Source organism: Pyxicephalus adspersus, chromosome 2 (assembly GCF_032062135.1).
Source record: "Pyxicephalus adspersus chromosome 2, UCB_Pads_2.0, whole genome shotgun sequence".
Taxonomy (NCBI): domain Eukaryota; kingdom Metazoa; phylum Chordata; class Amphibia; order Anura; family Pyxicephalidae; genus Pyxicephalus; species Pyxicephalus adspersus.
The window spans coordinates 19,376,894-19,386,465 of NC_092859.1; the positions used below are offsets into that span (position 1 = coordinate 19,376,894).

General features: G+C 38.0%; 1 protein-coding gene across 1 annotated transcript in view; it reads right to left on the reverse strand.

Moving 5' to 3' along the window:
* The window catches only part of LOC140322338 (inositol polyphosphate-5-phosphatase A-like), a 32,797-nt gene that overhangs the window by 2,530 nt on the left and 20,695 nt on the right, over window positions 1-9,572 (reverse strand). The window contains exons 6-11 of the mRNA XM_072398916.1: window positions 7,477-7,540; window positions 4,888-4,991; window positions 3,479-3,531; window positions 2,833-2,952; window positions 622-700; window positions 339-535 (exon numbers count right to left, since the gene is read on the reverse strand). Coding sequence (XP_072255017.1) covers window positions 339-535; window positions 622-700; window positions 2,833-2,952; window positions 3,479-3,531; window positions 4,888-4,991; window positions 7,477-7,540 — 617 coding nt within the window. The remainder of the gene's footprint in view (window positions 1-338; window positions 536-621; window positions 701-2,832; window positions 2,953-3,478; window positions 3,532-4,887; window positions 4,992-7,476; window positions 7,541-9,572) is intronic.

Sequence of the window (9,572 nt, forward strand, 5' to 3'; positions counted from 1 at the left end):
TAATTGGAGAAAGTATAAACCTGACTAGGGTGAAGCCAAACATACTACAGGGAAACAATCATAAAATATATCTATACAATTGATCTGATGAACATTACACTAGTGTACCATACAATTGTGTTGCAAGTACATCATACTGGCAATTGCTGGCATCAACATGACAAGACTGAGAGGAAATACCAATCCTTCAGCAGGCAAAACAGTAATTATATGTGTATGTATTTAACATTTATATTTGGACCTTTTTTTTTACTTATATTTTTAACTATTAAATTCATAAAGAAGAGAACTTATAAAAAGGTAAGAAAAAGCAGTGGTAATTTCAAAGTAATTTCAACAATATAGATATTAACTTGGTATAAAGTACAATTACAAGTAGAAGAAATAAGCCTGGTTTTGTAGCAGAATATGGGACAGAAGTAGGACTTGTTAGTAATATGGTAATAAAGTCAGAAGGAATCACCTCTCCATCTTGTTCATATACTACAGTGTGTTTGTCCATCTCTCCAGTGACACTTGGGGACCAGCCCTGAGCCTGCAGAAAAAACAACATAAGATGTGGACGGATGATTTCTTATAACACAATATACAGAAATACAATATGCAATTTATTAAACATACCTGGATGAGGCTTTTTAAATCCAAACGAAAATTAAAATCTCCAAATAGAAAAAGTGGTGCATCGCAGTCATCCTGTAACCTGAGAAACAAATGAAAGATGTCTGGAGCTGTAAACTAGAAAAGTTATCACATGTGTTTTGCTGCTTTCACTACAATAAATATCTTCTGAAGTTGCACCCTTCATTCCTTTTCTAAGAAATATTTGTTTCTAAATTGACCACTTAAACACAATAGGTTCTATTTATAAAACAGGGAATCAGACATTTCCGTAAACAATCCCTTGTGGGAATCTTCCAGGTCCATGTGTTTCAATGACAGTAATTGATTCCCACCAGGGAATGTTTGAGGGAATGTCTAAGTCCCTGTTTTATAAGAAGAGTATAATGCCATTTATACAAGTTTACATCACTTTGAGTTAAAAAAAAACACAACATCAAGGTCTCCTTTACTGTAATGGATATATATCTAATAAAGAACTAAACAATAAAAATGGAAACTCAACTCAAATGATCATGTCTGCACCAGGAACAAATGTTTTGCTTACTCTCAATAAATAACAAGCATTTCTGTGCTAATGCAATGGTGGGGGAGGCATAATTAAGGAACCATTTTTTAAGCGTCAACACAGATAAATGATTTTGGGTATTTGATTTAGAAGATCAGAATATTTTCAGATCATTTTCATTTAACCAGCATTTGGGCAAAATCAGCACAATATTTGTCAAGCCTTGCAGCTTTGTGGTATCTATAAATGAATGAAAATGAATAGGCTTCTAGCACAAAACTACTGATGTTAGTGGAACCACCTAAGTTAAATATTTCATTTTTACAGCATTTTGGACTATTCCACTACCTGCCAGTGTTTTCCAGTTTTGGTGTCCAGCCGTCCCTCCAGCATAGATAGTTCCACCCTACAACATCTCTTCCTAATCTTTGACAGCCCTCACATAGCTTTACATGAAATCATTCAGCCAGTAGTATCATTGGGCTGGTCCAAGTTTTCTATGTATTACTATGAAAAATGTATCAAATAATACATAAAGGCAATTCAACTACTCTGCAAGAATGCTGAACAGACTGCCACAGGGACATAGCAAGTAAAAACTGGAAACTTGCTTAGGAGTTGTTAAAACTTCTAGGCAAGCCATAAAGAGATTAACATAGCCAAATGTCACCCAAATATAAATAGTACATATTTTAGTAGGCCCTTTCGTTTAATGGGATAGGACAGCTGGTAATGTATAAGAATATACATCAAATCTTTCATTTATGTCCCCTTCCTAGTTTTGTAAAGGTTTGCCATGGAGTATAAAGTCCAAGTTCTTAGGTTAGTGTTGGGGCTTAGTTTAGGGGCTAGGATGGCATTAAGGAATAAGGCGTGTTGCAGTTTTAGAGTTAAAGCTAGGGTTAGATTTTAGGAATAAGTTGGTAAGCTTAAGGGGCATATTCAAAGGGTTAAGGGGTAAATTATATCTAAAGAATTTTTTGGATTGAGTAGGGGTATTCTGCTGAGAACAAGCATTATGTATGCTATGGGTTCAGTTATATAAAGAATTAGGTTTTAGATGATGTCTTGGTGTTAGAAATACTGGGCCTGATTTATTGGATTATCTCTCATGAGGGAACCTGGATGATCCACCAAACCTTGGATAAACTGTCTGGGAGTGGAAACATTTGCCAACTAATCAAAAATTCCAAGTTTCCTCAATCACCCTGGTTCTCCCATGATGGTCTATCTTTTCTGGTCTTGGAGAACTTAAAATAAATCAGGCTCACTGTGTAACAAAGGGGCTATTAGGTGATCTGTTAGGTGATCTATGATCTGTCTTCAGTGCCAAATGCTCCATGTCAAAAGTGTGAAGAAGTCAGCACTGACAATTGATGTACCACACTTACCTGCCCTCCCAATTATGTAGGCATCACCTGACCTATATGAATCACTTTAGATACTCCCACAAGCCTATTAATTGCTCCACATTCCTAAAGGTGTCATTCCTTTAATTTAAGAAATTATCATATTTTACCCACTTTCTTTAAGACTTAGGTCCACTAGCTTATACTGTGGGAGCTGTAAACAGGAACCATAAGTCATATGAGGACCTGATCTCCCAAAGTGTACTAAAACCAGGAAATCATCAATCCAACCATCACCAGTCAGCAACAAGGCCATCTGTGTTGTTGGCACTTTAGGTTTTCTAAGCCCTGTGTTACCTGGTGAGTACATAAGTCAAAGCTCTTCTTCGATTGGAGCTATATAGAGATGGTGAGCAGTCAGATGAGACAAGATTTGAGGCATCATGGAACAGGTGAAGATTCACAAGATCAAACATCCTAAAATATAAAAAAGACATTTATGCCTGAGTAGATAGAAGGGAAACCTTTAGAATAATGGATGGAGTGCGAGATTGATAAAACTTTAGTTCCCAAGGTTCCAGGGGCTGGATTTTTATAGGCTGGTATGACGTAATTAATCTTTCACAATACTGCTGAGGAAGACTATATGATTTTATAAACCAAGTAAAAAGTTTGATAGAGGTAAATATTTTTGGGATTTTTGGTCCTGGTGTAAATATAGCATGGAGCTCACCGCTGTCACAAAGAGAGAGGCAGCATGGTATGACTACACATAAAGCATGGAGTCTGTAGTGGATCAAGCCTCAGGGAAGTGCTGGGATCAAGGGTTGCTCATTACAGGAGATAGGAGTCAAATACAAACACATTTATCACAGTGATTGCCAACACAAAGCAGAATCACGCTGCTCTAAGCCCTATGATACGGAGCACTTGGCTGTTATGAGCTGCACGTGTTAGAAAAGCATGTGATGAAGCTATTACCTGGACACTGTGCTATACATACCGGTTGTAGACTAACCAACGAGTCCTCATGAATCCCTTACGAGTCCAGGGAAACTGCAGGAAAAGTGAAGACTATTAGATGACTATTAATCATTACTTGTATTCAAGATGATCAAAAATATAACCTATATTTTATACATTTTATGTTGTAAACGTCTTGTCTGTGGGCATGTTCATCCGAAGCATCTCATGGGTGTTGGCCTATGTGTAGAAATTTAAACTGGTATTTCACTTTTGTTAATTTCTGTGTAACCTTTCAGTGATATATAAAAAGTCTGCTGTACCCTTTTATACCACCATAACTTTACCTTCCTCACTGAATCCAAAGCATTTCTGTAAAATGTCCAAATTTCACTGAACTTTGATTCCTTGTATGTAACCCAGCACTTCCCTGCATGGTTCCATGAGACACCTCAAAAAAGTATTTCAGTTACAATGGATTCTTGTGATCCCTACACCTGATATGAACAGGCTTTTCCTAGGTCAGTAATTTACTCAATGGGCCTGATGTATTACAGCTCTCCAAGACTGGAGATGATATCATGGGAGAACCTGGGTGATTCAGCAAACCCCGAGTGGATTTCTTTATTTCTATTATTTGGGAAATATTTTCAACACTGGACCAGATTCACTTTAGGTTTGCTGGATCACCCAGGTTCATCCATGATAGTCTTTCTTCTGCAGTCTTGGAGAACTAGTACAACCATACAAAGATGTTTGTTAAAATACTTTCCAGGATTTAACAAATGTACTCAAGATAGCTCCTTTAGATTAATGCAAATGGTTAGAATATGCCACATCTCTTTTAATCTAACATTGCAAGGCACTTTGTTTTGGCTGGGTCATTGGCCTTGGGACTTTTAAAGCATATAATATTTTCTTGAACACCTCAAACAATATTATTAGATATAATCCAATGATTTATTAATTTATCATTCACTTGTTATAATGAATATGTAAATGTCTGTATTCAATAGGTTAATTAACTCCTGATGAAGCGGACTTTGTTCTGAGAAACACGTCAATATATCATTAGCCTATTCATTATGTACTAACCTCTGGATTTATTATGTACCAACTTTTGGATTTTTGTGATGTTTTAACCTTTCCAGGATTTGGTAAAATCCTGTGTTCATGTGAATAACCCAAAGGACACTGTTGGACCAATCAGTGAAATCACATAGCTAGTCCCTTTAGCATTGTGTGAGCTGTAACTTCAAGCATTCATTGCTTACACAAAGATTTTCTTTTGCCCCTGAAAGCTGTAGGGGTGACAGATAGCAATGTTGGGGGGGGGGGGCGGGGGGTCTGAGATTAAAAAACACCTGTTGATTTGCAATGGGAAGCACCAGTGTATTATGGGCCTACACATATTGTCTTAATAATATAAGTGGTCTTGGCTATACCTACCTCAGGCCAAAAGTCTTGTGGAAACCTTTCCTTGTGGACAATATGGCAGTCCTTAAGAGAATCCATCCATACAGACTGTCCAGACAGAGGGATGAACTTTCTGTCTGGGAGACAAAAAATGGAAAGTGCAAAGACATTTTTATTAACGATCATCAGCAATAACCAATCAGCTTCTTTCTTTTAAAGTGTTAGTTAAACAATAAAGGTAAACTTTAATTTATGTAATTAGTTCTTATGATACTTTTAGTTTTTGAAGTACACCAGGAAGAGATTTGAACTGATAATACCCTACGTGTTATTCATTCAGTAGTAATCAATGCTACGAGGGAGGAATACTGAGCACAAGTCTCACAGAGATAAAGGTTTTCATGTACTTTAATAATTTTGTATCCCATAGCTAGTAGTTTAGATTGGAACCAATGACAGAGAGAGACTAAAAAACTACTACTGAGGATTGTTACCTGGTTTTAGCATAGGCGTCTCCCTTTAGATTTGTTCTCTTTGTCCTCTTAGAGCATCAGCAACCCTGCAACAAGCTAACTTTCTAGATATATAATTTAAGGATTTGGCTATAATCTGCATATGCAAAGGGACAATGCAACAGCAGCAATATACAAGTATTGGTATAACAGTTGGAAGTTCCCTGGCTCATTCGCTGGTCTCCAAGATACTCTACAGCCTTGAAAAGGACCTGGCATTAGAGCCTGAGCCTGATTTATTAAAGCTCCCCAAGGCTGGAGAAGATACACTATCATGAGAGGACCTGGGTAATTCAGCACAAAAGGAATTGATTTCCTAAAAAAATGTTAGTTGCCAAATGTTTTCAGTCCCGGACCAGATTCCTTCAAGGTTTGCTTGATTACCCAGGTTCTCTCATGATAGTCTATCTTCTCCATTTGTGGAGAGATTTATTAAACCATGCCCAATGTGTCAAGGTGTCCATGGTCACCAGCAGAGAAATGTGTAGATCCAAATCTTTATGGTTGTCAGAAGAACACTGGCAGAGAAACAATTCTCCAATGAGGACACCAGTTTCGATTGCACCTGTGTTTCATTGTGGGTATTTCCCCCTATTGATAGGGTATAACCTGTCACTTTTGTCATGCCTTTGAGATTGGAACTGAAGGCAAATCTCTGTGAAAGGGAAAATAGGAAGTAATACTTTTTTTAATAATTTAATAATATATTTTGCTGGTCTTCTATTTCAAAAAATCAATGTAAGAATTTTGAGTTTTGATCCACTGGTCCACTCAAGTGCAACTAAAAAATAGCTTTCTGACCTTCCAAAATACAGAAGCCAATCAGAACCTTCAGCTTACATGGATCTGGTTCTAACAGACAGAAGAAGAAGTGAAACAGTGGCTGCTAGAACTCCATACCCCATCTCAGGAAGGAGATAAATAAATAGCTATGTGACCTGTTACAGCTAGATTTGTATTTCATTATAATATATGCAATAGGCACAAAGTTCTTGTAGTAAGCCTTCCTGGTGTTCAGTGTGTCTAGCAACTCACCCCCTTCCCCTTATCATTCTATTTTGCATAAAAGCCAATTCACCACTAAATAAATGTGTTAAGTGGTTGGAAAACTAAATAGCAGTTCTTGCTTCATCCCGTTTAGCAAAGCAAAGCGATACTGACCAAATTCAGCACAAAGTTCCCAACAGGAACAACCCATGCAATTTGCCTAATCATGCACAATAACTATAAATCATGCATGTAACAGAAAAAGCAAACGCAACCGTATTTTTATTACTTTTAACTTTTAGTTTTAAAAAAAAGAGTATTTTTACTGTTAATAAGCTTTGTGCAAGTCTCACCCCAAAGCGTTCTGTAAGTCTCACCCCAAAGTGTACTGCAAACTGCTAATATCTGACCTATGATGGATTAGGGGGTGGAGGTCTGTAGTTCCCTGTAGCATAAGCTTTACGTTGCAGGAGGAGAGGAAGGTTTGATAAGGATATTAGCTCAGCTTCTCTACAAGCTGGTGAGAGACCATTTACAAAGTATAGGTGTAAGCCTCCATGATAATGATCACACAAATAACAAGTAAGAACCTTCTTCTGTGAATATGGGGATGCCATGAAGCAGCAGAGCTCTACACTTCTTTAGAAGAATAAAGGAGATATAACTTTAACAATTATTCCAAATTTAACAGTGGCAAAGTCAGTCTTGCTAAAATAATTAGAATAAATAGAGTCAATACATATAAGACAGCAATGCCACTCTTCCCGTATATGCAAGGGGTATAAGGAACAATATATATTACAGGAAGATATTTGTGGACCCCTATATGAGCTGCTTGGACATCTCATTCCCAAATCATGGCAATTTTTATGGTGTTGTCTACCCTTAATAGCTATAACAGCTACCATTGTTCTGATGCTGGTCAAGAAGATCTAGCTTGTAGTCTGTGTTCCAGTTTATCCATAATTATTTTATAGCAAATATATCCAAAGTGCATGTGCCTGTCTATTTACAATTTTCCCACCCTTACCACTTATAAGCGGTCTAGTCATTATATACAACAAAAAAAGTATATGGTGCAGCACTATATACTTTTTTTGCAAGGCAAAACTGTAAACCTTACCTTTAAAGTCATAGATCTGAACAGAACGTTGAGAACTGTGCATAAAATAGACAGAGCCCAGAGCCTGAAAGACAAGCAATGTAAGACATGTTAAAATGCTATGTACAAAGAGCAGGGTTAATGTAGTGTCTCTGGCAGGGCAGGGGTTAATAAAGTCACCTTCCATAGGTTCCTTATAGTCTGTTCTTTGGACAAGTGTATAGGTGAACCTGTCAGACCCCCAACTGGCCCTAGGGGGCACACTGGGCCCTCCCATCTTCACTGCTCCACTTGGTTGATTAATTGGGAGCCGGCGATCAATAGGAGGCAGAAAATTAAAACTATTTTTAAGAGATTAAGTCGTTTAACAGCTGTCTGGAGCTATGTCAGAGAGGGATACCACAGAGACAGGGAAGGGAGGGGAGAAAGCGGAGGAGGTAGTGAGGGGGAAATAGGGAGAACTACACAGAATGTGAATTTAAGAAAGGTAAGTGCAGGACTACAGCCCATTCAATCTACTTTTTATAACCCTATCAAATCCTATACCACAAAATGTATCCCTATAGATATACAGAGTTTTTTATTGGGCAAGCAGCAATGTGCAATAACACATGGCAACTAGCTTTATTATGGACCTCAAATAGATGATTTCTGGGTTTACTATGGCTCATTGCATTGCTTTTTTTTTTGCTTGTTTGCCCTAACATATGAAAGCTATGGATGTTAAAAATAGAGCAAACAGCAATTTTAAATGTAGCAGCCAATCAAGTTTGATACATTCAGAACAATCTAGAAGTTGATTTCTGATTGATTGATATGAGTTTTTTTTTTTCGCTTTGCTGATTGATCATTTTTATAGGCAGGTCATCGGGCTTTAATGTTAGAATGCTGAAAATGACTGATAGGGTAATATAACTCATACAAAACTGAGCGCAGTCGGGGTGAAAAAAGTAGAAGACTCATTGGATGTGTGTGGTTCCTACACATTACTGAAACCATTAATAACAGGGGTCGGCGTTTATGAATTTTGAGTGAATAAGGATAAAAAAAGAAAAATATTGGCATTGGGCATCCTCCCCATGTAGCTTTTTATCTAAATCAGACTTGTAACATAGCAAATATAGCCAGTTAGGCTACGTACACACGTGCAATAATTATTGTTGGAAATTAACTTATCGCTATCGTTAACAAAAAAAATTGCAACCACTAGCCAATGACGCCAACGAACAAGCAATGTTGCTGGAAACAAACGACCGTCCCGGTGGATCTGATTGGGCGACGATCGTTCGCTATCTATTGTGTTTACGGTCGGATGTTCAGCGATCGTGGATTGTTCTGTGATACACCTTCTCCTGTACATGTCACTTCCTGCATCGTTCAATCGTATCCAGTGTGTACATTATTGGTGGATTATATTTGAACAATCGTATCGTTACAGCATGTACAGAATTGTGCACAATACGATCCTTCAAAATAATCATGCATAATCGTTGATCAGTTGTTAATGGTTTGTTTTCTAATGATAATTATTGCACATGTGTACGTAGCCTTAGATACTTCAGGGTCCCCATAAAGCCTCATTGTCCTAAAAGTACATGGAACCTATCAGGACAGGTAGTGATAAAAGATTCTACCGAAATGCCTGGCACAGGAGGGGTTAACAGAGTGATGCTGTGCAAATAGAAGGGGGTGCAGAGACTCACAGACATGTTCATAAATCAGAGTCTCGCACGAGAGAGTCGCAAAAATATAGAGCACCAAATAATTGCCTATCAAAAGAGCGTTAATAACCAGGAGTGAGAAGAGGAAGAGACAGCGCTGCCTGGGGAGAGGAAAGGTGCATGCCAGAGAGGGAGAGACAGCTGATGGAGGAGAGAAAGCCACTACTGATAGAGGGAGAGAGTGTCTGGAGAGGGGAGAATGGTAAAGCAGAGACAGATAGACAGTGACTGGAGAGGGTAGTATGGTAGGGATGAGGAAGAAAGACAGTGTATGGAGAGGGTAGTATGGTAGGGATGAGAAAGAAAGACAGTGTATGGAGAGGGTAGTATGGTAGGGATGAGACACATGAATAGTAAGTGTATGGAGAGGGTAGTATGGTAGGGATGAGACACATG